Source organism: Carcharodon carcharias, chromosome 9 (assembly GCF_017639515.1).
Source record: "Carcharodon carcharias isolate sCarCar2 chromosome 9, sCarCar2.pri, whole genome shotgun sequence".
NCBI lineage: Eukaryota > Metazoa > Chordata > Chondrichthyes > Lamniformes > Lamnidae > Carcharodon > Carcharodon carcharias.
The window spans coordinates 33,108,551-33,136,334 of record NC_054475.1 but is presented as its reverse complement, the minus strand read 5'-3'; the positions used below and the strand labels follow the sequence as shown (position 1 = coordinate 33,136,334).

General features: G+C 41.6%; 2 protein-coding genes across 2 annotated transcripts in view; both read left to right on the top strand.

Annotated features, from left to right (window-relative positions):
• The first annotated feature begins 9 nt into the window (after positions 1-9).
• Positions 10-25,499, top strand: LOC121282244 (peptidase inhibitor 16-like). The gene is made up of 6 exons (XM_041195860.1): positions 10-176; positions 12,781-13,002; positions 13,781-13,890; positions 14,249-14,337; positions 21,397-21,735; positions 24,027-25,499. The coding sequence occupies exons 1-6, from the start codon at positions 24-26 to the stop codon at positions 24,122-24,124; spliced, it is 1,011 nt and encodes a 336-aa protein (XP_041051794.1). The 5' UTR covers positions 10-23; the 3' UTR covers positions 24,125-25,499.
• Positions 25,500-26,929: 1,430 nt separating this feature from the next.
• The window catches only part of LOC121282398 (peptidase inhibitor 16-like), a 34,224-nt gene continuing 33,369 nt past the window's right edge, over positions 26,930-27,784 (top strand). The window contains exon 1 of the mRNA XM_041196116.1: positions 26,930-27,091. Coding sequence (XP_041052050.1) covers positions 26,930-27,091 — 162 coding nt within the window. The remainder of the gene's footprint in view (positions 27,092-27,784) is intronic.

Below are 27,784 nucleotides of genomic sequence, written 5' to 3'. Positions count from 1 at the left end.
CCTGACACAGGATCTGAGAAAGAATGGCAGCTGGGTCATTGAGAGTGTTGCTGCTCATTTCTCTAACATTCCCCGAGTCTACCCGCGCTCTATCCGAAGCAGAGAAGAAGGATGTAGTTGATCTACACAATAAGTATCGTTCTAAGGTACTTGATGCATCCAACATGCTAAGAATGGTAAGGGGCTTGATTTCTTCAGTTTAATGACCTATCCGCTTTAGTGCACTGCGAGGTGGTCTTCGAGGCTATAAGTTCATTTGTATATTACTCCTCAAAATGGTAATATCGACATTGCATTGATTCGATATATTTACAATTCTTTGCGCGAATAATGCAATTGCACACTTTTAAGAAATAGGAAATTTTCTAGCAGATCCGCAATAATATTTAACTACCTGGTTAACTAAACCTTTATACCGATGTATTACATTTATTTTCATTGCGATCATTCCCAGAAAGTTGCCCTCCATCCCTCTACATTAAACGGCATCGTTTGGTTTCTTTAGAGACAATGATTCAAATTAGATCATGAAGCAAATATATGGAATTCCAACAGTTTTGTTTTAAATTGACTTATCTCGTTTTTCCTCATTTTTTTGTGTTTGGTTGGGAGAAGGATGGAGAAGAGATGAATGGGCGGGGAGCAGGTTATTTATAGAAACTAGGCTGGTCGCAGCCGGTGTGGTAAACTCAGCATCTGCCTGTGGGTCTTTGTGAGCGCTGAACCGCCTGACCTAGGTCTGGATTTTTGGGGGCGGTATTCTGGTGGGTGGGGGACAGTTTTCGAGTGCTCCAATTTCTGGCCATTATGTCCAGCCGATGCTGAAGGTCCCCAGCCTAAAATGGGTAATGATGTAATGACACCATGAGGACATTTTTTCATCAATGCTGTTTTTTTCATCCAAATCATGCTGATGTAAAATGGGTATCCAATATTGTCAGGTGGTAAGGAATAAATGGAATTAAAGTCATATTATAAAGACTCCAGCGACGTTATAAAAGGGATCAGAAACCATTTATTTAACTGACAATTTGGATAATGGATTTAATAAGATATAAATGTGTCTGTATTTCCTGTCTACAAACCGAACTTGTGTTGTCCTGTTTCTGTCACACTTGTATGCCAACTTTTCCTCTTGTAAATTTCTGTCATATTTTGCATTCAGCTTTCCTGCGTCAATGAACCAATCAATTTACTCAAAATGCTTTTTCAAGAAGAAAATGTCTTCAGTAACTGAAGTTATTAATGCATAAAATAGTTTTAAACAAAATAAATATAAACATTACATATCTCACAGCATTATCCACATTCATTTGATTATCTTTTAAGTGTTTTGATATCTTCATAAAAATCACAGAATCACAGAGTGCAGAAGAGGCCTTTCAGCCCATTGAGTCTGCACTGACACATGAGAGACACCTAACCTAACTACCTAATCTCATTTACCAGCACTTGACCCGTAACCTTGAATATTAAGATGTGCCAAGTGCTCATCCAGGTACTTTTTAAAGGATGTGAGGCAACCCGCCTCTGCCACAGAATCACACAGTGCAGAAGAAGCCCTTCGGCCCATCATGTCTGCACAGACACATGAGAAACAGTTGACCTACCTACCCAATCCCATTTACCAGCACTTGACCCGTAACCTTGAATGTTAAGACGTGCCAAGTGCTCATCCAGGTACTTTGTAAAGGATGTGAGGCAACCTGCCTCCACCACCCTCCTAGGCAGTGCATTCCAGACCATCACCACCCTCCGGGTAAAAATGTTTTTCCTCACATCCCCCCTAAACTCCTGCCCTCACCTTGAACTAATGTCCCCTCATGACTCTTCCCATTGATATACTTAGAACCATGGAAAATTTACAGCATAGAAGGAGGCCATTCAGCCCATCTTGTCCATGCCAACCTGAGGACACCTAGGTGCCCTTTCTAATCCCACCTTCCTGCACCCGGCCCATAGCCCTGCAGCTTACAGCACTTAAGGTGTAGATCCAGGTACTTTCTAAAAGAGTTTAGAGTTTCTGCCTCTACCACCAACTTGGGTAGTGAATTCCAGACACCCACTACCCTCTGCGTAAAAAGGTTCTTCCTCATGTCCCCCCTACACCTTCTGCCACTTATCTTGAATCTATGTCCCCTGATTCTAGAATTCTCCACCAAGGGAAACAATTTTATCCTGTCCACTCTATCTGTTCCCCTCATAATTTTGTACACCTCAATCAAGTCACCTCTCTGCCTTCTCTGTTCTAAGGAAAATAACCCTAACCTATCCAATCTCTCCTTGTAGCTACACTTTTCTAACCCTGGCAACATTCTTGTAAACCTCCTCTGCACTCTCTCCAGAGCTATTATGTCCTTCCTGTAATGTGGTGACCAGAACTACACACAATACTCCAGTTGTGGCCTCACCAGTGTTTTATACAATTCCAACATTATATCCTTACTTTTATATTCTATACCTCTGCCAAGGAAGGAGAGCATTCCATATGCCTTCTTTACAACCTTGTCTACTTGAACTGCTGCCTTCAGGGACCTGGGTACTTCTATGCCAAGATCTCTCATTTCATCTACCCCATCTTAGTATATTCCCATTTATTTTGTAATCCCTGTAACTGTTTGACCTCCTTAAATGTATGACCTCACACTTCTCTATGTTAAAATCCATCTGCCACTTTACCACCCACTCTACCAACCTATCTGTATCGTTTTGGAGATTATGGCTATCCTCTACACTATCCACTACTCGGCCAATCTTTGTGTCATCTGCAAATTTCCCAATTGTGCCCTCCATGTTCACGTTCAAATCATTAATATATAACACAAACAGCAAGGGTGCCAACACCGAGCCCTGTGGAACACTACTTGAGACAACTTTCCATTCGCAAGGGCATCCATTGACCATTATCCTTTGTTTCCTGTTACAAAGCCAACCTTTTATCCAGTTTGCCACATTACCTGAATCCCATGGGCTTTTATTTTCCTGACCAATCTGCCACGTGGGACCTTGTCAAATGCCTTGCTAAAATCCATGTACACAACATCCACTGCACTACCTTCATCAACCCTTCTTGTCACTTCCTCAAAGAATTTAATCACATTTGTGAGGCAAGACCTTCCTTTAACAAAACCATGCTGACCATCCCTGACTAGTCCATGCCTTTCCACATGACAGTTAATCCTATCTCTCAGGATTGATTCTACTAATTTGCTCACCACTGATGTAAGACTAACTGGCCTATAATTGTTTGGCATTCCCTTTGATCCCTTTTTAAACAATGGAACTATGTTTGCATTTCTCCAGTCCTCCGGTACCTCCCCAGTTTCTAGTGAAGATTGGAAAATCATCCTCAGAGCATCTGCTATCTCCTCCCTGACTTCCTTCAGCAGCCTCGGAAACAATCTATCTGGCCCTGGTGACTTATCAACTTTCAAGGATTTCAACCCTTGGAGTACTTCCTCTCTCTTTGTGACTATTCTGTCCGATATCTTGTAGTGTTCCTCCTGGAATATTATATCTACTTATAGAATATCTTGGTATTTTCCCTACTTTTACCAGCCAGAGCTTTCTCATATCCCCTCTTTGCTCTCTGAATTGCTTTCTTAAGCTCCACCCTGCACTTTCTGTACTCCACTAATGCCTCAGCTAATTGGCTTCCCTTGTACCTGCTAAAAGCCTCTCTTTTCCTTCTTATCTTTACCTGAATATCTCTGGTCATCCATGGTTCTCTGGGCTTGTTACTCCTTCCTATCACCCTAGAGGGAACATGTTGAGCCTGTACCCTCCCTGTTTCCTTTTTGAATGTCCCCCACTGCTCCTCTGTAGATTTCCCCACAAGTAGCTGTTCCCAGTCTATCTTGGCCAGATCTGCCTTATTTTACTAAAATCCGCTCTCCCCCAATCCAAAACATTTTTTTGTAACTTGTCTATTTCTTTGTCCATAACAAACTTAAACTGTACCATGTTGTGGTCGCTATCATTAAAATGCTCCCCCACCACCACCTCAGCCACCTGTCCGGCTTCATTCCCCAGAATTAAGTCCAGCACTGCACCATCACTTGTTGGACCCTCTACATATTGATCTAAAAAGTTCTCCTGTGCACATTTCAAGAAATCCACTCCATCCAAGCCCTTAACACTATGTCTATCCCAATTAATTAATCCCAAAAACTGCTACAAGTCCTCAGCTTCTGTCATGAGCTTGCACTTCAACGGGATATCTTTACCTTTGAGACCATTCAAATCACATTTATATATCCCAAACATGGCAGTTTGAGGGATTTCCCAATATGCAATCTGTGCATTTTGAGCAATGCAGGGGTAGGGGCTTGGTGTATCAAAAGGGGATGCTGGTGTTTCGGCTCCCATTCCACCATGCCCCCCTTATCTATTAAAACCCAGTATACTATCTGATACCTGCAACCACCAAAGCTGCTAGACTCTTCTCTTCTCCAAACTGCCCAACATGTTGTTGGACCACAGAAAACCCCTCCCTAGACATCCCTCCATTCCTAGAACCACCTCTCAGCACTCACAATTCCCAGTGTTTCCTGATCCCAGAAATGCTCTCAGGTCCCGAGACCAACTTCCTCAATGCCCCCAAATCACAAGATCCTTTTCTAACTGATTCCAAATTCTAACATCTGCCCCAGTGCACTTAGAGTCTCCCGAACTAGTGTTCCCAGAACTCTGAGATCCCACTCAAAATGCTACCAACTCCTGAGACCCATCCCAATATTGCCCTTTTTCCTCAGTTCTAAGAATGCCACTTTTGGTTTAGTTTTTGGAGGAGAAGCAGTAATAGGAGGAGGTCAGGAGCTACAGGTTACTACCTTTTGCATGCCAGACACAATCGAGGCCCTCCAGATGTCTCAAGAGTAGTGCTTGTGAAGTTGTCTTCACAAAGGAAGCCATCAGTGAATAAAGCTAACACTGCCACCTGACCATCACCTAGCTTCATCCACCAGGACATTGCCAGTGACTTTGCAAATCATGATGGCTCTACATTTTTATGCCATGTCTCCATACCAGGCTCAGTGGGAACAATAATAGCAGTTGCCAAGCTGTACACATGCAGTAAAGCAAATTGCTCGAGTAACCAAGTTCATGAAGCACAGCTGGCAGCATAACAGGGTATTTTTCAGAGTGGCATAATTCTTAAAGGTTCAAGAAGTAATAGATTGTACCCACTGAGCCAAGGGTTCACAAATAGCAGTGCATACATCATTAAGAAAGGATTCCAATCTCTTAATGTATCAATGTGATGAGTGGATTCCCACAGGAGTCTGTTCTGAGGCCTCAACCTTTTACGATCTTCGTCACTGACTTAGATGAGGGGAGTGAAGACGTGGTAACTAACTTTGCAGATTACACAAAGATAGGTAGGAAAGTATATTGTGGAGAGGACATGAGGAGGTTGCAGATGGATATAGATAGGTTGAGTGAGTGGGCAAAGATCTGGAAAATGGGAAAATATGAAATTGTTTACTTCGGCAGGAAGAACAAAAAAGAGTATTACTTAAGTGGAGAACAGTTGCATAATTCTGAGGTGCAGAGGGATCTAGGTGTTCTAGTTCATGGGTCACAAAAAGTTAGTATTCAGGTATAGCAAGTTATTAAGAAGGCTAATGGAATGTTATCCTTTATTGCAAGAGGGATTGAACATAAAAGTAAGGATGTTATGCTTCAGTTGTACAGGGCATTGTACAGACTGCACCTTGAATACTGTGCACAGTTTTGGTCTCCTTATTTAAGGAAGGATGTAAATGCATTGAAGGCGGTTCAAAGGAGATTTACTAGATTGATACCTGGAATGAATGGATTGTCTGATGAGGAAAGGTTGGACAGGCTGGGCTTATTTCCACTGGAGTTTAGAAGAATGAGGGGTGACTTAATTGAAGTACAAGATTCTGAACGGCCTTGACAAGGTGGACGTTGAAAGGATGTTTCTTCTTGTGGGTGAGTCCAGAACTAGGGGGCACTGTTTTAACATTAGGGGTCGCCCTTTTAGGACAGAGATGAGGAGAATTTTTTTCTCTCAGAGGGTTGTGCCATGACATGTATTGACAACTGCTGGACTGATCCAAGCTACCATCTCCTTCAGCCTGGCCCCCAAATTGCGAAGGCAACTAAAGCAATGTCATACGAAATATTGAAGGCCTCAAAGATCCTAGCAAGGCCGCCCTTCTCAGTCAACGCCTCACTGTCAACCTCTCAATCTCCAGCCACCAGGAGCTACAGTGTGCCCATAGCATCAGGCTGATACGAAAGTCCAACATAACAAGCAGCTGTGAAGAGGTCCTTGGTATTTCCACCGGGAAACATCGCTGCTGGTTTGATGAAAACAACCAAGAGATACAGAACCTAATGGAGCGTAAGTGATGGGCTTTCACAAGCTAGAAACATCTCCACACCTCATGAGAAAATCAGAAGTCCTACAGGAGGCTGAAGGCAAAGATACAGCATAAAGCCTGCGACATAAAAAAATGAATGTTGGCTAGAAAGAGCATGGGAGATACAACGATTCACAGTGCTGTCATGACCATCTTTATGCCAAGCACCCAAGGACCCATGCTGCTGAAAGCAATGCATTGAAGGGAGCTCATCAGGGACAAGAAGGCAGTCAGTGCTCACTGGAAAGAACATTTTGAAAAACTACTCAACCGAGACTCTGTCTTCAGCTTGAACATCCTCAGCTCCATTCCTTAATACCCCATCCTGCTCAGCCTCAGTGCTATCCTGAGCAAAGTTCAAAAAGCCAGCAACAGCTGAAAAGCAACAAGGCCTCAAGAGCAGATGGGATCCCTGCCAAAATTCTGAAGGTACATTCCTGGCATGGTTGCTGACCTCATGTCCCTCATCTGGGTAGAGTGAGAATGATGGGAGATCTCAGGGACCCTGTTATAATGACTATATTCATGAAAAGACTAGTCTGATTGCAGTAAGTCCAGAGAAGATTCCCTACTCTCTACCAGAGGAGGATCATTGGAAGGATCTTCTTCAATTACCTCTTCCCAGTGGTCAAAGTGTCATAGTGCAGTTTTTACCCATTGAGAGGCACCACAGACTTGATCTTCACTATGCGGCAAATTCAAGAAAAATGCAAGGAGCACCACCAACCGCTGTATATGGCCATTTTTGACCTCACAAAAGCCTTTGACTCTGTCAGCCGTAAAGGCTTATGGAGTATCTTCCTCAAATTTTGCTGTTCTCAGAAATTTGTGACCGCCTGCCACCTACTCCACCATGACAGGCAAGCTGTGATCCTCACCAACAGACACCATCTCAATGAAGACTGGGGTCAAACAAAGTTGTGGCATTTCACCACTCCATTTTCCTCACTGTAATACCATACCTCACCTCCAATAAATTATCCACAGGCGTGGAGATAATCTACAGGACAGGAAACTGTTCAACCTATGCCGCCTTCAATCCAAAACCAAAATCACTTCAACCTCAGTCATTGAGCTTCAGTATGCAAATGACACATGTGTGTGTGCTCACTCAGACACTGACCTCCAGGTTATTGTTAGCTCCATTTCCAAAGTATAAGAGAAAATGGGCCTTTCACTAAACACTTCAGAAAACTAAGGTCCTCTTCCAACCAGCTCTCACAGTACAAAACCTCCTCCTGCCAAGATGCATAATTTAGTACCAACTTGGGCACATTGATAATGCAGGAGAGCTAAATACTGACAATATATTTGCAGATACAGCAACAATAACTGATATTTACATAATAAAATTGTCCCAAGGCACTTCACAAGAGCCTTATAAAGCAAAATTTGACACCAAGCTACATAAGGAGATATGTGGGCAGATGACCAAGAGCTTGGCCAAAGAGGTAGGCTTTAAGGAGTGTCATAAAAGTGGAAAGAAAGGCAAAGAGGGTTAGGGAAGGAATTCCAGAACTTAGGGTCAAGGCAGTGGAAGGCACGGCCACCAAGAATCGAGCAACTAAAAATTAAAATTGGGGGTGCATAAGTGGCCAGAATTAGAGGAAGGCAGATTTCTGGAAGGGTTGTGGAATTGGAAGAGATCACAAAGATACGAAGGGCAAGACAATGGAAAGATTTGAAAACAAGGATAAGAACTTTAAAGCCACGGCATTGCTTAACCAAGAGCCAACGTAGGTCATCAAGCATAGAGGTGATGGGTGAACTACATCTGGTGCAAGTAAGGACATGGGCACCAGGATTTTTGATGACTTCAAGGGTAGAATGTGGAGGCAGGATAGGAATGTGTTGAATAGTCAAGTTTAGATGTAACAAAGCTATGGATGAGGGTTTCAGCAGCAGATGAGTTGTAACAGGGGCTGAGTCAGGTAATAGTATGGGAGGTAGAAATAGGTGGTCTTACTGATGGCATGGATTTGTGGTTAAGCTCATCTCAGGGTCTAATATTACACCAAGTTTGCACAATGCCTGGTTCAGCCTCAGACAGTCGCCAGGGAGCGGAATGGAGTCAGTGACTAGGGAACATAATTTGTAATGGGGACCAGAGGCAATGGCTTTGGTCTTCCCAATATTTAATTGGAGAAAAGTTCTGTTCATCCATTATTTGATGTTAGGCAAACAATCTAATAATTTAGATTCAGGAAGCACTGGAAGAGATGGCGGTGAAGTAGAACTAGGTGTCATCAGCATACATATGAAAACTGACACTGTTTTTGAATGATGTCAATGAGGGGCAGCATGTAGATGAGAAGTAAGAAGGGGCTAAAGATAGGTCTTGGGAGTTGCCATGGATATCAGGGCAGAGGCAAGAAGAGAAGCCATTGCAGAGGGTTCTCTGGTTCTGATTAGATAAATAGATATGGAATCAGGTGAGTGCCATCCCACACAGATGGACAATGGTGGAAAAGCAATGGAGAAGAGTGGTATGGTCAACTGTATCAAAGGCTAAAGACAGGTTGAGAAGGATGAGGAGAGATTGTTTACATTTGTCCCAGTCAACTATGATGTCATTTGTGACTTTGATTAGAGCTTTTTAGTACTGCGGCAGGGCCAGAAACTTTATTGGTTGGATTTAAGTACGGAGTTTAGGGAAAGATGGACATGGATTTGGAAGGCGACTGCACATTCAAGGATTTTGAAAAAGAAAGAAAAGTTGGAGATTTGGTAGCTTGAAGCTTTTTTGAGAAGAGGGTTTATGACTGCAGATTTGAAGGCGAGGGGGACAGTACCTAAAGAGGGAGAACCATTAACAATACCAGCTAATATGGGAACCAAGAAGGGGAAATGGGTGGTCAGCAATTTAGTGGGAATAGAGCTGACTGAGCAGGAAGCAAATCTCATGGACAAGGATCGAAAAAGTGTGAGGGGAGTTAGGTGAGAAACTAGTTTTTAATGCGGGATCAGAATCAGGGTAGGGGGAATTTTTAGAGGAAGTTTTCCCTCATGGACTAGGGCAAACATGGGAAGTGGCAGAGTCAGATGTTCAGAGTGTTTTAATCTTAGTAATAATGAAGTCCTTGATCTCCTCGCGTTCGTTATTGGAGGTGAGAATGGAGGAGATTGGGGAGGGGAGTTAAGAAGACAGTCTGCAGTAAAGAAGCCAATGGTTATGTTTGCATCATAGGATGATCCTGGAATAATGGGTAGTTTTGGTAGACCAGAGCAGAGTTTGATAGTGTTTTATGTTGCCCAGCCAGATCTAGCACTGAATAGCTAAACTAGGTGCCTTCTATATCCGTCCAAGTCTACATCCCTTGGATATGGTCAGAAGAGTAATTAGAAATATGATTGTAAGAAGGTTGCTGTCAAACTAATTTTTCTTTGTGATGATGTGATATCTGCCATTATGCATCATGTGTCAGCCTTAGATCTGTGCCAGTACTCTTTCCACTTTGTCAGAAGGGGGCACGAGGATCCCTTCAGAGACTTGGCCACATAATGTAGACTGATTTCCAGTATTGGGCTTTCTGAGGCATTATCTTTCAGATGAGATGTTAAGCCAAAGCCCTTTCTGCTCTCTTAGGAACATGTTAAAAAAAAGGACTATTGGGAGGAAAAAAAGCATTGGGGTTCTCCTGGTGCTCTGACAAAACTTATACCTCATATATCACTAAATCCGATTATCTGACCATTTTTCTCAGTATTTTTTGCAAGACTTTGCTGTTTGCAAATTGGCTGCCAGGATTCTGCATCTCAGTAGTACTTCCTTGGCTGAGAAGCACTTTGGAATGTCCTGTTGGTTCTGTCTTTCTATGTCTTCTCATCCATGAGTCATTTTCTGAGCTTATAATTTTATTTTAGGACTCATATTTGTGTGCAGGAGTACCAGATAGCAGCACCAGGGTGGGAATAGTAACCCTCTTCTACTTCAGAACATAGAAAATAGGAGCAGGAGGAGGCCATTTGGCCCCTCTAGTCTGCTCTGCCACTCAACTAGATCATGGCTGATCTTGTACCTAAATGCCATTTTCACACGCTATCCCCATATCCCTTGGTTTCTTTAATAACTAGAAATCTATTGATCTCTGTCTTGAGTATACCCAATGACTGAGCCTCCACAGCCCACTGAGATAGAGAATTACAAAGATTCATCACCCTCTGAGTGAAGAAGTTCATTTTACCCTCAGTTCTAAATGGCCTACCTCATATTCCGAGACTGTGTAATGTACTCTGATTCTAGGTCAACTCTTCCCGCACCCCTGCCCCTACCACAGCCAGGAGAACATCCTTCCTGCATCTACCCTGTCAAGGCTTGTAAGGATTTTGTATGCCTCAATGAGGTCACCTCTCATATAGAGCATATAGGCCCAGTCTCCTCAATCTCTCCTCTTGGACAATCTGCCATCTCAGGGATCATTCTGGGGAACTGTCGTTGCACTCCCTCTATGGTAAGTACATCCCTCCTCAGGTAAGGAGACTAAAACTGTACACAATACTCCAGGTGCAGGTGCACCAAGGCTGTATGTAATTGCAGCAAGGCTTCTGCCTGTATTCAAATCCTCTCGCAATAAAGGCCAACAAGCTATTTGCCTTCCTAATATGCACTTGCATGTTAGCTTTCAATGACTAATGAACAAGGACACTCTTTGGACATCAAGACTTCCCAATCTCTTACCATTTAAAAAATACTCTGCATTTCTGTTTTTCCTACCAAAGTGGATAACTTCTCATTTTCCACAATATATTTCATTTGTCATGCTCTTGCCCACTTACTTAACCTGTCTAAATCCCCTTGAAGCCTCTTTGCATCCTCCTCACAATTCGCATTCCCACCTAGTTTTGTGTTATCAACAAACTTGGAAACATTACATTTGGTCCCCACATCCAAATCATTGATATAGTTTGTGAATAGATGGGGCCCATGCACTTGCAGTACCCCATTAGTCACAATCTGCCAACCTGAGAATGACCCATTTATTTCTATTCTCTGTTTTCTGCCCATTGACAAATTCTCAATTCATGCCAATATATTACCCTCAAACCCATGTGCTCTAATTTTGCTTACTAACCTGTGTGGGACCTTATCAAAAGCCTTCTGAAAATCCAAGTAAACCATATCCACTGTTCACCCCATCTATTCTGATAGTTACATCCTCAAAAAACTCTTAACAGGTTTGTCAAACCTGATTTCCCTTTATAAATCCATGTTGACTCTGCCCAATCCTACCATTATTTTCTAAGTCTCCAGTTATCACATCCTTTATAATAGATTCAGATATTTTCCCTAGTACTGTTGTCAGGTTAACAGGTCAGTAATTCCCCGTTTTCTCACTCCCTCCTTTAAATAGTGGGATTACACTTGCCACCTTCCAATCTGCAGGAACCATTCCAGAATTTATAGAATTGTAGAAGATGACCACCAACGCATCCACTATCTCTACAGCCATCTCTTTCAACACTCTGAAATGCAGATCATTAGGTCCAGAAGCTTTATCAACTTTCAGTCCGATTAATTTCTCCAGTATTACTTTTTTACTCATATTAATTTCTTTCAGTTCCTCATTCTTGCTAGTTGCTTGGTTCTCTAGGATTCCTGGGAGGGTTTCTGTATCTTCCTCTGTGAAAACAGACACACATTTGTTTAGTTTCTCTGCCAATTCCTTATTCCCCATTATAAATTAACCTGTCTTTGCCTGTAGTGGGTCCATATTTGGCTTTGCTAATATTTCCCTTTTTACATACCTATAGAAGCTTTTATAGCCCATTTTTACGTTTCTTGCTAGTTTACTTTCATATTCTATTTTCTCTTTCTTTGTCAGTTTCTTGACCCTCCTTTGCCGAATTCTAAAATGCTGTGCAGTATGTTGCTGCTGAATGTACATACTCAACTGAATTCTAAGTAAGCAGAAGTAGCCTTTGTTTCCATATCTATGAGTTCCATTCACAAAACCTACAAAATTTTAGGTTCTCCAAGATGTTGTTTCATGCACTATACAGGGATCAGGAGTAATGTACACTAACTACATGTGACCCAATGTCGAAGTAGAAATGTCTTATTTGATGCCAGGTATTGCACCTGGAGTATTGTGTACAATATCTGTTCATTACCCAACATCATAATTTACAAGTGATTAGGTTACTCGCCTATAGAATGAACGTTGTTCCACGCAGGCCTTGTTTTATCTATTCCTTGTTCTGATTTAGCAACACATTTATCTCCTTTTATTATGAGGGAGCCACCACTCGTTTTATTCTATTCAGTTGGGGCAAACCTGAATTTGATTGAACTCTGAACTTAAATGGACAATTTACAGCCTATTGAGTCAATATTTTGTGGTAACACATTGATACATGTTTGTTCATCATTGAATTCATTCATTTTTAGAATTGGGACAAAGATTTGGAAGAAATGGCTGTTAAATATGCACAGGAATGTACCTGGGGACACAATAAAAACAGAGGAAGAACTGGGGAAAATTTATATCTGATTAATACTAGCCCACTCGATCTGAAAGCAGCCATAGAGAAATGGTATTTAGAAGTTGCAGATTATACATATGAGACTATGGATTGTGCTCCACAAAAGAAGTGTGGTCACTACACGCAGGTATGAAATTTTAATTTAATTATCTGGATCAATAGATCTCTTTTACTGATTTGGTTAGAAAGCATATTTAACATTTTCCATTGTAACTAAGGTACTTCTTAAGATTGTTGGAACAAAATATAGCTATAATCTGCACAGCAATTTAGGAAAAATGGAATTTCAAACCTCTAGATTTGTAATAAGTCTCAAAATGAATCGCTTCAATATTGATCTTTCCCCATTCCCTTTTTTTTACAAAAAGTTACTTTTCACTATTTTACTCTTAGTTTCTTCCTGCCTGCATTGCCCCCTAATGTAATCCCCATGGGGCCCCTGATAACATCCAGAATTGTACCTGAGGACACAATGAAGACAGAGGAAGAACTGGGGAAAATTTATATGTGGTTACCAGCCTACACGACCTGGAAGTTGCTGGGGAGAAAATCTTCTAGGAAAGGCAAAATCAGAGAAGGATCCTTTGGCCAATTTAATAAAGAAAACTCAAAAATGTCTCTTTGACCCCCGAAGGTGATCATTGTGTTCATTATGACAAGGTATTTGATAGTGCGACTTGGCAGTGATGGGAACTGTTACCAAATCCAGGTCTATACCACAAGTGATCGGCAAATTAGTGTAGTTGTACCCACGTATTTGAATGTTTTAATTCTGATCATTTAATCTTACACATTATATTTAAAGTTTATTGTTGGTAGCTGCATTTGATGCTATAGCAGATGATGCTATAAGGATTTTTCAAATTCACATTCATTTTAAATCTGTGATTATATGATGTTTGCAGCTTGTCTGGGCAAATAGTGATAAAGTGGGCTGTGGTTGTCACTTTTGTGATGAAGTGAAAGGCCTGGAAATTAATAACCTTTCTATTCTGGTCTGCAACTATTTACCTCCGTAAGTATCAATATTTTTGAAACCTCTGTAGATCACCATTTCTAGTCCTTCCAAGTTAAAATCAGACATATGTGTGTTATTTTTGCGCTAAATACTGCTTGGTTACAGTTAAATTCTGCAAGGTAACCTAATTCTGTGATACAACTGTATTTTTTTTACATGTGTTAACACTGCAACTGGAAGTATATCTCTCTTTTTGAGTACTTCTATAAAGCTACAGTATTCTGTTCATTTGTGATGCCACATTTAAAAAGTCATAATAGCCCTGAAGTGGTAAAAGTCAGGTTTATTTCTATGTAACATGTTTATCAAAGAATTTGTGAGCCCACTCAAACTTTATTTCTATTTCTATTTCTAGAGGTAATGTAATTGGACAAAAGCCATATATGAAAGGAACCCCCTGCAGTCAATGCCCAGATGGAACCAAATGCATTGATGAACTTTGTAGTGAGTATCTATTTATATAATGTTTTGGGTTTAAGTTAGTTAGATTGAAGGATAGATTCTGCAAAATCACTTGTCTGACAGGGAACCTTACCTGCCAAGTTCATGTTTCAGGAATACAGGGATGCATGTCTGACGATCTGCCATCTATTTAAATTTTATTGGAACTGTTTCTGAGTCTTTGCCATAACTGTTACCTTGGAATAGCACAAAGGTACAACAGAATCAAGATCCATCTATCTACAGTTTGACGTTGAGCTACAGCCAGAAACTAAGTTGTTTCCTGCAGTCTGGCCTTATTTCTGAGACAGTAAATCCTACTACCATAAGACCTAGGAGCGGAAATTAGGCCATTCGGCCCATCGAGTCTGCTCCGCCATTCAATCACGGCTGATAAGTTTCTCAACTCCATTCTCCTGCCTTCTCCCCGTAACCTTTGATCCCCTTACCAATCAAGAACCTATCTATCTCATTCTTAAATACACTCAATGACCTGGCCTCCACAGCCTTCTGTGGCAATGAATTCCATAGATTCACCAAACTCTGGCTAAAGAAGTTTCTCCTCATCTCTGTTCTAAAAGGTCTTCCCTTTACTCTGAGGCTGTGCCCTCGGGTCCTAGTCTCTCCTACTAATGGAAACATCTTCCCCATGTCCACTCAATCCAGGCCTTTCAGTATTCTGTAAGTTTCAATCAGATCCCCCCTCATCCTTCTAAACTCCATCGAGTATAGACCCAGAGTCCTCAAACGTTCCTCATATGTTAAACCTTTCATTCCTGGGATCATTTTCGTGAACCTCCTCTGGACTCTCTCCAGGGCCAGAACATCCTTCCTGAGATACGGGGCTCAAAATTGCTCACAATATTCTAAATGTGGTCTGACCAGAGCCTTATAAAGCCTCAGCAACACATCCCTGCTTTTATATTCTAGTCCTCTTGAAATAAATGCCAACATTGCATTTGCCTTCCTAACTACTGACTCAACCTGCAAGTTAACCTTAAGAGAATCCTGGACTAGGACTCCCAAGTCCCTTTGCACTCCAGGTTTCTGAATTCTCTCCCTATTTAGAAAATAGCCTATGCCTCTTCTTCCTACCAAAGTGCATGACCTCACACTTCCCCACGTTGTATTCCATCTGCCCGTTCTCCTAAGCTGTCCAAATCCTTCTGCAGCCTCCCCGCCTCCTCAATTCTTCCTGTCCCTCAACCTATCTTTGTATCATCTGCAAACTTAGCCAGGATGCCCTCAGTTCCTTCATCTATATCAATAATGTATAAAGTGAAAAGTTGTGGTCCCAACACTGACCCCTGCAGAACTCCACTAGTCACTGGCCACCATCCTTAGAAGGACCCACTTATCCCCACTCTCTGACTCCTGCCAGACAGCCAATCTTCTATGCATGCTAGTACTTTGCCTCTAACACCATGGACTCTTATCTTACTGAGCAGCCTCCTGTGTGGCACCTTGTCAAAGGCCTTCTGGAATTCCAAATAGATAACATCCATTGGCTCTCCTTTGTCTAACCTACTCGTTACCTCCTCAAAGAATTCTAACAGATTTGTCAGGCATGACCTCCCCTTGATGAAACCATGCTGACTTTGCTCTATTTTACCATGCACTTCCAAGTATTCTGAAATCTTATTCTTAATAATGGACTCTAAAATCTTACCAACAACCGAGGTCAGGCTAATCGGCCTGTAATTTCCCGTCTTTTGCCTCACTCCCTTCTTAAACAGGGGTGTTACATTAGTGATTTTCCAGTCTTCTGGGACCCTCCCTGACTCCAGTGATTCCTGAAAGATCACCACTAACACCTCCGCTATGTCTTCAGCTATCTCTTTCAGAACTCTGGGGTGTAATCCATCTGGTCCAGGTGATTTATCCACCTTCAGACCTTTCAGTTTTCCTAACACCTTCTCCTTGGTAATGGCCACCATACTCACCTCTGCCCCCCGACTCTCTTGAACTTTGGGGATGTTATTCGTGTCTTCCACCATGAAGACTGACGCAAAGTACCTATTCAGTTCCTCCGCCATTTCATTGTTCCCTACTACTACTTCTCCAGCGTCATTTTCCAGCGGCCCAATGTCCACTTTTGCCTCTCTCTTACCCTTTATATATCTAAAAAAAAGCTCTTGCAATCTTCTTTTATATTACTGGCTAGTTTACCCTCATATTTAATCTTCTCCCTCCTTATTTCTTTGTTAGTTGTCCTCTGTTGGTCTTTCTAGGCTTCCCAATCCCCTGGTTTCCCACTGCTCTTTGCCGCATTGTATGCTTTCTCTTTAGCTTTTATGCTGTCCCTGACTTCCCTTGTCAGCCATGGTTGCCTCGTCCTCCCTTTAGTATGCTTCTTCTTCCTAGGGATGAATTTTTGCTGTGTCTCCCAAATTACTCCCAGTCACTCCTGCCATTGCTGTTCCACTGTCTTTCCTGCTAGGCTCATCTCCCAGTCAATTCTGGCTAGCTCCTCCCTCATGCCTCTGTAGTTGCCTTTATTCAACTGTAATACCGTTACATCTGATTCAAGCTTTTTCCTCTCAAATTGCAGGGTTAATTCTATCATATTATGGTCACTTCCTCCTAAGGGTTCCTTCACCTTAAGCTCCCTTATCAAATCTGCCTCATTACACATCACTAAGTCTAGAATTGCCTGTTCCCTAGTGGGCTCCACCACAAGCTGCTCCAAAAGGCCATCTCGTAGACATTCCACAAATTCCTTTTCTTGGGATCCACTACCAACTGATTTTCCCAGTCTACCTGTATATTGAAATCCCCCATGATCACTGTAACCTTGCCTTTCTTACATGCCTTTTCTATCTCCTGGTGTATCTTGTGCCCCACATCCTGACTACTGTTCAGAGGCCTGTACATAACTCCCATTATGTTTTTTTTACCTTTGTGATTCCTCAACTCTACCCACACAGATTCTACATCATCTGACCCTACATCATTTCTTGCTATCGATTTAATTTCATTTCTTACTAACAGAGCAATCCCACCCCGTCTGCCAACCTGCCTATCTTTTCAATAGGATGTGTATCCTTGGATATTTTATCTCCCAGTCCGATCCCCTCGCAGCCATGTCTCCGTGATACCCACCACATCATACCAATCTGTGTCACAAGCTCATTTACCTTATTTCTTATATTGCATGCATTCAGATACAACACCTTCAGTTCTGTATTTCCCGTCCCCTTTCTCATTATCGTCCCTTTTTCTGATGTGCTTGAAGTTAGATTCCTAGCCCTTTCTAAACACTCTGTCCTATTTTGTGTTCTGGAGACTTTAATAGCCTCTCCTGGGCTCTCCTTTCTTTTCAGTTTTTTCATAATTTTCATTGAAGTTGAATCCACCCCCCCCCACCCCCACACGCTAACCTGCTGCTTTGTTTCCCATTAGTCATACTTCTTGGAGTTTTACCCTTCCCCCCCACCCCCGCACTTTTTAGTTTAAAGTCCTGTTGACCACCCTATTTACCCTTTTCGCTAGAACATTTGTCCCAGACTGGTTCAGATGGAGACCGTCCCAACGGTACAGATCCCTCCAGTTCCAATACTGATGCTAGTGCCCTACGAAATGGAACCCCTCTTTCCCACACCACTCCTTTAGCCATGTGTTTACTTCCCTTATTCTCGGGTCCCTATGCCAATTTGCACATGGTTCGGGTAGTAATCCAGAGATTATAATGCTTGAGGACCTGTTTTTTAATTTAGTTCCTAGTTCCTGATAATCCCTAAACAGGTCCTGTTTCCTAGTCTTACCTATGTTATTTGTCCTGACGTGGACCACAACAACTGGATCCCCCCCCTCCCTCTCCAATATCCTTTCAAGCCGGTCAGAGATGTCCCTCTCCCTGGCACCGGGCAGGCAACATACCATGCGGGACTCTCGATTCTGCTTACAAAGGATGCTATCAATTCCCCTACAACTACCACTTGTCTTTTTGCTCCCCCTCTTGAATTGCCTCCTGTGCCATGGTGCCATGGTCAGCTGGCTCATCCTCCCTACAGCCCTGTTCCTCATCCACACAGGGAGCAAGTACCTCGTACCTGTTGGACAATGTCAAGAGCTGAGGCTTCTCTGTTCCTGAACACAGGATCCCTCTACCTGCCTCGCCTGCAGTCTTGCTCTCATGATATTCTCAGTTGTTTCACTCTGTGTAATTCCTTACTGCACACTGACAAACATTACAAATTATATTCCCTATTGGTCTTGCAATTTGGGAGCAGTGAAGGGAGAGTTCCTGGACATTTTATCTTCACTGACTTTAAAGTTAACCAGGTTTTCCTCTGCAGACTGACAGGGGCTTAACTTTAAATCTAAAAGCTATGACACCATCGATGCTACAACAGCATTTTAATTTTGGCATTCAGGAGTCCTGCAAGGGGCCAAGTCTACCATCTGTCTCATATAAGAACTCTGTGGAGTAGTCAGATGAGATCAAGATAAGTTCCAAAACTTTACTTGGACATGGCGCAGGTACGCTCCCCAGAAGGACTACTTGAGCTTCCTCAGCTCCAGCCTTGCCTCTCTCCCCCCGCAACCAGCATTTGCTTGGCGACCCCTTCATTCATGCTTATTTTATGCTAGACCCCACTCCCTTGGGTCCTTGCAGTGTCCAGCTTATGCCTCAATGCCTGCTCCTGCAACTGGCCTGATATTATTCCCATTGGCATTGGGCAGGAGACAGATTTAAAAATCTAAATGAGACCTGTCTGTTGAAATTGGCCAGACTTTGTCTCCTTCATGACTTCCAGATGTGTCACATTGCTGGGACCCCAAGGCATTGATCTTGGCATAAGTTAAAATTGATTCCTCTGTTACCAGTTATAATATTTCCATTTTTCTCAACAGTCAACAAAATACACATGTGATGAATTCATCAACATGACTTCATTAAAGACCTTAACTCAATCATAAGGTCAGAAGTTGGGATTTTCCCTGATAATTGTACTGTTCTATTCTCAATTCCTCAGGTAAGAAGTAGCCTGTGTCCACATACAGCAAGGCCTGAATGGCATTCAAGCTTGGGCTTGTATGTGGCAAGTAACATTTGTGCTGTACAAATTCCAGGCAATGATCAAGAAGAGAGAATCTAATCCTTGGCATTCAATGGCATTACCATTGCTGAATCCTCTATCATCAACTTCCTGAGGATCACCATTGACCAGTAACTTTACTGAACCAGCCAATTAAATACTATGACTGCAAAAGCAGGTCAGAGATTTAGCATTCTGTGGCGAGTGACTTTCCACTATTTAAACGGCAAGAAGTCAGGAGGCTGATCGCATACTCTCATTAGTTGCTTGAATGAGGGAAGCTCCAACAACACTCAAATTCAACACCATCCAGGGACAAAGCAACTCACTTGATTGGCACCCCATCCAACATCTTAAGCCTTTACTCTCTCCAACACTCTCTCTCTCTCTCCACCATGGCTGCAGTGAGTACCGACAAGATACTCTGTAGTAATTCCCCAAAGCTTCTTTGACATCACCTCTCAAATTGGCAACCCCTACCACCTAAGAAGGACAAGCTTAGGCAACAGGCACATAGGAATACCATTAACTCTAAGTTTCCCTCCAAGTTACACACCATCCAGACTTGTAAATATATCATCATAATTTATTGTCACCCGGTCAAAATGCTGAAAATCCATACTAATCAGAACTTTGAGAGTACCTTTACCACACAAACTGCAGTGGTTTAAGAAGGCAACTTGTCACTATCACCTCAAGGGAAATTAGGAATGGGCAAAAAGTGCTGACTTTGCCAGAGACGCACATATTCCATAAATTAATGTAAAAAAAATTAGAGACTTTCTGCCAGCTTCAAAATTCAGTAGGTTCCTTTATTTGTACATGGGTTGGATGATGATAGCGAGCCCATATTTATTGACCATCCCGAGTTACCATGAGAAGAAAGGTGGGGGTGGGCCTTTTCCTTGAACTGCTGCGACAGTTGTAGTGATGGTATTTGCTTTGGAGGTGAACCTGGAGATATGATGCTGTTTCCATGGCATTACTGCCCTTGTCATACTTGGTGGCTGCAGGGGAGAGAGAAGTACTGTTGATGTAACCTTTGTGAGTTGAAGTCCATCCTGTCGATAAAACATACTGCAGCCACGGAGCCTTGGTGATGGGACAGGTGGGTATGGAGTGCAGTGGCAGGGATACCAATCAAATGAGCTGCTAAGCACTGGATAGTGTTATGTTTCTTGAATGTTGGTGTAGTTGCACCTGTTCACTCCTTACCTAAGCCTTGTAGATGCTAGATAGGCTTTGAGGGATCCGGACGTGATCAGAATACCCAGGCTCTGCCTGCTGCTGTTGCCAAATTGTTGAATATAGCTGTTCACTTTCTGATTATTGATGACCGCAGGATGTTGAAGGTGGGGGACTAGGTGGTGGTGATTTGGTTGAAATTGAAGGGACATTGGCTGGTCATTCTATTGTTTGAGATGGTGCTCACCTGGCACTTATGTTTTGCAAATGTTACCTGTCACTTGTTCATCCAAGCCTAGATGTCCTGTGTAGGCTGGCATGGACCGTTTCATGATTGGAGGAGTTGTAAATGAGGCAGAACATTGTGGATCATCATGGAGCATCCCCAGCCCTGACTCTATTTGATAAGGTCTTTGATGAAGCAACTGAAGTTGGGCTGAGGTTGTTTTCCTGATGACCTGGAACTATGAATACTTGCCAATGAAAACCAAAACCAACTTCCTTTTTGCCGAGCATGGCTCAAAGTCACTGGATTAATTTCTCAGTGACCACCACTGATTTCAAGTTTGCTAGGACTCCTCTGTATAATACTCGGTCAAATGTTGTCTTGAAGGGAAGTGGATTCACCTCTTTGCAGGGGCAGAAACTTTACAAGTAAATGCTCTAATAAAAGCTTTAAAAGGCACAAAAAACATGCATTGCCTATAACTATTTATGTGACTTTGGAATGTGAATTTTTTTTAGTTTTCTTAAGTTTTAAGCATTAGAAATTATAGTTAGTGAGGACAAATGGTTTTAGATCTACTTAGAATTGCTTTTAAAATTTATTTTACAGCATCTCAGCTAATGCCAGAGGCACAACCACAACCAAAACTGGATGAAGAACCAAAACCAGAGCCAACCACAGAGCCAGAGACAAAACTGGAACCAATAGAGCCAGAAACAAAACTGGAGCCAACCACAGAAGCAGAGACAAAACTGGAGCCAATCACAGAACCTGAGACAAAACTGGACCCACACATAGAGGTGGAGCCAAAACCAGAACCAAAATTGAAGCCAGAGACATCATCAAAACCAGAGCCAAAATTGGATTTCAAGTTAGAAAAATTGGACCCTCAGATAAAGTCAAAACAGGTTAATGAAACAGAGTACATGCTGAACCCAAAGTCAAAAAGTAAGAAATTGTCCTTTATCTAATGATGGTGTCATTTCTCTCATTGTATCAAGCTCTTCTTCACTCATTTGCTTTTCGCCAGGTACCCAGTGTGTGCTCTCCATGTTGTCTTTTCCCTCCTGCCAATTTTCTGCTGTTATTCACCTGAATTAATGTTGAGCCTCCCTCTTACTTGCCTGCAACTCAAAACAAGCAAACCAAAATTTAAGTGTTTTTTTTAAATGATTCACCTTTTCATTTCCAACCTTCTTTTCCCCAGCAAAACCCCATTTTGGGAAATTTAGAGTTACAATAAAAAAGTTAAAAGCTTTTTTAAAATTTCAGTTTTATTTAGAGGGAAAAAATGTGAATAAAGTTTGAAGAGCCACCATCAGGGCTCAAATATCTCTTTTGCCTTCAGTGTGTTAGGAGATGAGAGTTTCTTAATATAGCAAGAAATTTCTTCAGTACACACACTCATTTACTTGGCTGTATTTTTTCATTACTCTGAGCTTGTTTTTTAAGTGTTCAGTTTTATGTTTCTTTTTCCTCTTCTATGAAAAATGTTTCCCCCTATCTTTGTCTTCTCTCTCACACACAGACACACACTGCCTCCCCTTCTCACTCTAGAATTCTCACAAGGTATATTTATTTGTGAAAGTAATCAATTGTCTAATTGTACAAAGCAATTTTGACCACAATCATGTATTCTTAGTTCAGCCTTTATTATATAAGGAACTTAACATTCTCATCCCAATTTTCACCAATTACTCAAGGAAGCATCATCAAAGGTGGGAATTCAACACTGTGCTAGAGTGTTGCAGACACTAATCATATTCACAGCTCTGTATTCTATATAAAGTAAGTGACAGTGAGTGGAATTTGCAACTCTTGTGGTGAGTAGAATGAGCAATAGCGGATCAGCTGCCCATTATACCCGCCATCCAATTTTCTTTTCCATTGACTTCAATAGAAAGGAATATCAGGCATGGTCTCCAATCTACTACTACTTGTTTTCTGCCCCTGATGATGCTAAAAGATCAACATAAATAATGGTTTGAGGATAAATTATGACCTTCAACACAGCAACACTGCCTGTGAAAGACATATATTGTCAATTCATACACAGTCATAAATCCCTGACATGCACTCGTAACATTTAAAGCTCAGAAATGAGAGCAGTGAAGATTAAAATCGCTGGCAGGGTCTTAAAATCATTTTGGTTGTGCTCTCTGGAATTCACTCTCAAGCCCTGCTTCTGTCTAACAGTTATCCTTTATCCTGTTCCTTTAATACTCTCAAAGTTCATTTCCTTGACTAAGTTTGTGGTTATTATCCTTGTTCGTATAAAAACTCTGCAACTTTTTTTGTTTATTGTGTGAGCATCACTAGCAAGGCATGAGATAAATTAAGGCTATTCTTCCAGCTTCAGAATTCAAGAGAATTTTTTTTATTTGTTCATGAGTTGAATCACTGTAGTCCATGTGGTGAAGGTGTTTCCACAATCCTTTTGGATAGGGAGTTCCAGGTTGTATGTGTCTTGGGTGATATCTTTATGTTAACAGCACCATATAAATACAATTGTTGTCCATGTACCGAAAACCTGTAGTCTTCTTGTTCTCTCTCTCTTTTGCTATTCTGATTTTCTTACTTTTTTACTCTCTTCAGCTTACAGTTTTTTTATTCCTCCACCCTTTTTCTTTATTTCATTTTCGGCTTCTGGGGTCTGTCTGTGTGTCTGCATTTCTGTTCCTTGTTAGCTCTTCCGCAACTAGCACTTTCTTTCTAAGCACCGGAAAAATTGACAGAACATAGGCTAAAATTAATCAGTGCAGAAGGTATTTGCTTGTAAAACCAAAATTGTGTTGGTCACTATGTGGACCATGGACCTTGTTACTTGACAATTCAGCAATTATTTTTTAAACCCCAAACATGTAATTCTTTATGAGGGTTTTATGACTCTTGCACTCTGGACTTTGCTGCTGATACTGTATATACTGTCTGTATTAAGCTTTACAAAGTCCGGAAAAAACTATTTAAAATGACAAAATAAATTAAAGTTACAAAGGAAGTCCAAAATAGACCAGCTTAACACAAGATAACAAAGGCAAGGCACTTTGTAATTATCAAGCAGAGAGCTTCCTGCCATTGATGAATAAGGGAGTGACAGTTTATCTAGCATAATATTGTACATTTGTGGTAAAAGAAAACTATACTAGTTATGCTAGGTATTTTTGATTGTAAGAAATCACATTATTATTTTTAAACATAAAATATGAGGAACTTACAGCTTTCATCTTATTTTTCAACAGGTGATCAAGCAGGTACCAGTGATGGAAATTTAACACTCCCCTCTGGTATTATTCTGACATTCATCATGTTATTGGTTTTGTATTCTGCTTCAAGTTAGAGATAATGATCATTCTCTCAATAAGATTCCCTTAGGCTTTCAAGATGTAATATCTTCAACTTATCAATGTAAACACATTGATTGTAAATATACCAGTTATAAAAACTTTCAAACCAAGTTTAAAAAATGGAAGAAGGCTGATTTCTGAAATGCTTTTTCTCTATCGGTTTTCTTGTTGGATTGTTAAGAATGTGCTTGAAATTTTTGAGATTTGCTCATGTTACCATTGTTGTTTAAATAGAAAAACTGCTGACTTGTGATAAGGACCCAAGAACAAATGTGGCCAAATATGGCATATCTTAAAAATGTGGCAGGGTACCACCTCCCAACAGTACTATGATGGGCCAAGAACCCATGGCATAAATTTTGCCTTTCAGCCTTTCCACAGTTACTGCTCACCCAGGCCAAGTCCTTGCACAATCTTACACCACTTTCAATGCATTGCACACACATTTGTACATTGCAAGGCACACATTCAAGCCGCAACTTACAAAAGAAAGACTTACCACATTCACACTCTCCAAGGTTTCATTCATGAATGCGCTGTGCTAGCCGACACTGTGCTATAGACATAGCAGCTGAGGACAGTGACATATGAAATTGTGGCCTGGTGTAGGTGCCCTAGCTGTATGTGGAAAAGCTGTGCAATTGACTGCCTAACGACCCTGTCAAAGCTGACCTTATTCATTGACAGGTAGATATGCAAAGGTCTGCAGATATGTTCTGTGGCCTGCTTTCATTATAGTTCTCATTTCATCTAGTACTATTTCAGGCATGCAATACTGTATTTTGAATCACTTAACTCATATTAATAGTTTAAAATAAATTTGCCCTACATTTTGTTTTCAAGACAAAAAAGAACACATTTCAACAGCCTGGAAAAATGTCCAATAAAATAATACTGAAAAGTACCATTGATATCGCCACAATAAAACATGCAAAGTCTATTCTTATTCGAGTGTTCAGTTTCCCACAAAGTTTCCCTTGCAATAAAAAGGTAGCCACACAGTCAACTTTTCAACTGAAGAGAAAGACAAGGTTAATACCCCAGTTTGTCAAAGTATAAAGCATCCCGGAATGTCAAAAGTGAAAAACAAATCAATTTTCCAGTGATAGTATTGATCAGCCTGATAAACACAGGCAGAAAAAATAGAAACTTTATCATTGGGAAATTGATCACAAACAGAATTGGTATTGATGTTTATTTTTGGAACCAGTTTGCACTCGGGAAGGCAGCCTAAGATATTGCAAAGTTCCAGAAAATTGTGTGTCTGAAATCGGTTTCCTTTTACTGGAAACAAAAACAGAATTACCTGGAAAAACTCAGCAGGTCTGGCAGCATCGGCGGAGAAGAAAAGAGTTGACGTTTCGAGTCCTCATGACCCTTCGACAGAACTTGAGTTCGAGTCCAAGAAAGAGTTGAAATATAAGCTGGTTTAAGGTGTGTGTGTGTGTGTGTGTGTGTGTGTGTGTGTTGGGGGGGGTGGGGGGGGGAGAGAGAGAGAGAGAAGTGGAGGGTGGTGGTGTGGTTGTAGGGACAAACAAGCAGTGATAGAAGCAGATCATCAAAAGATGTCACAAACAACAGAACAAAAGAATACATAGGTGTTAAATTGGTGATATTATCTAAACGAATGTGCTAATTAAGAATGGATGGTAGGGCACTCAAGATATAGCTCTAGTGGGGGTGGGGAGAGCATAAAAGATTTAAAAATATTTAAAAATAATGGAAATAGGTGGGAAAAGAAAAATCTATATAATTTATTGGAAAAAAACAAAAGGAAGGGGGAAACAGAAAGGGGGTGGGGATGGAGGAGGGAGCTCAAGACCTAAAGTTGTTGAATTCAATATTCAATCCGGAAGGCTGTAAAGTGCCTAGTCGGAAGATGAGGTGTTGTTCCTCCAGTTTGTGTTGGGCTTCACTGGAACAATGCAGCAAACCAAGGACAGACATGTGGGCAAGAGAACAGGGTGGAGTGTTAAAATGGCAAGCGACTGGGAGGTTTGAGTCATTCTCGCGGACAGACCACAGGTGTTCTGCAAAGCGGTCGCCCAGTTTACGTTTGGTCTCCAATGTAGAGGAGACCACATTGGGAGCAACAAATGCAGTAGACTAAGTTGGGGGAAATGCAAGTGAAATGCTGCTTCACTTGAAAGGAGTGTTTGGGCCCTTGGACAATGAGGAGAGAGGAAGTGAAGGGGCAGGTGTTGCATCTTTTGCGTGGGCATGGGGTGGTGCCATAGGAGGGGGTTGAGGAGTACTGGTATAGTTTTATCAAATATTTTAAATTAAATTTTGCTATATTATAAAATGATTGTAGATATCATTTACTTTTATTATGTGATACTGTCCTAGTATTTTGTATATTATTCTGAAAATATGGGAAATCCATCAAATAAAATTTTTGTTTGTATAAATGTGCAAATAGAAGTCTCTAACTTGTTTTCGATTGGTCATGCCACCTGGAACATATCAGATCTGAGAGCTACATCCACAAGTAGTGATCCAGATATTAAGTTCAATATTTTTATATTAAGGTCCCCTTCACCCACCTTCTCCGAAGGTTAAATAAAGATCCTCACTTTCTGCAGCTATCTCTTCTCGCTTCATCCTTCAAGATTTACTTCTCCTGACCAGTAATATTAAACGGCGCCGCGAAATAACCTGGCGGTGTCATAAAGTGGTCGCGTCATTGTTTCCGCGGTCACAATCATGGGCTTTGCGCTTCGTTTCCTTTCCCTCTGACCGGGACTCCCTTGTCCACAAAGTCAAGGCCAAGCTGTCACGGGATCTGCGAGGAAAGGATGGCAGCCGGATTCCTCAGCCTGCCCGCGGTGCTGTTCCTCATTTCTGTAACATTCGCCGAGCAGACCCTCTCTCTGACCAAATCAGAGAAGAACGACCTGGTTGACGCGCACAATAAGTTTCGTTCGTCGGTATTTGATGCATCCAACATGCTGAGAATGGTAAGTGGGGTTCACATCGACTCCACAGAAAAGTGAAGAAAAGCGAAAAGTTGCCCCCTCATTCGAGAACTGCCGCAGTTGAATGTGTTGCACTGATCTTTTTAAACTTACGGGGAGGGCATGATTTTTCCAGCAGGTTAGATGGGATTCTGTTTGATACACAAACACACCAATATAGCTGCCAGTTCCGCTAGCCGGTGATTTGATGAAGCTTTTAGTGTAGGGCACACATTGCCTTACTCAATACAGGGTCAATATTGGGGGTCATAATTCCTGAAGTGAACAGTACTGAATGAATATACTCATCCGCAGTGCTTGGTTGGATTAGGTTAATGGTAACTGAGGAAAATTATCCTGAGTGGAGCGAAAGTATCAGAAGAAAGCAATATTTAATCATGCTACCCTCAAGACTCCTATGAATGGAGTAAATGGCCAGTTAGCTTATAAGGGCCAAAAGACATGCAGTAAGCGGACATGGGAAGAGATAAGAGGCAAGCATTGTGTCCTGCACTAGGGATGAAGTTCAGAAAGGCTGTGCAGGTAAAAAAGGTAGGCCGATTATAACAGGTTAGAACCATAGAACCATAGAACACTACAGCACAGAAAACAGGCCATTCAGCCCTTCTAGTCTGTGCCAAAATATTATTCTGCTAGTCCCATTGACCTGCACCTAGTCCATAACTCTCCAGACCT

Coding starts and splice junctions, on each gene's coding strand:
- LOC121282244 (XM_041195860.1), top strand. CDS start 24: ATGGCAGCTGGGTCATTGAGAGTGTTGCTGCTCATTTCTCTAACATTC. Junction 13,003..13,780: donor AGTGTGGTCACTACACGCAG/GTATGAAATTTT, acceptor TGATGTTTGCAG/CTTGTCTGGGCAAATAGTGA. Junction 21,736..24,026: donor GCTGAACCCAAAGTCAAAAA/GTAAGAAATTGT, acceptor ATTTTTCAACAG/GTGATCAAGCAGGTACCAGT.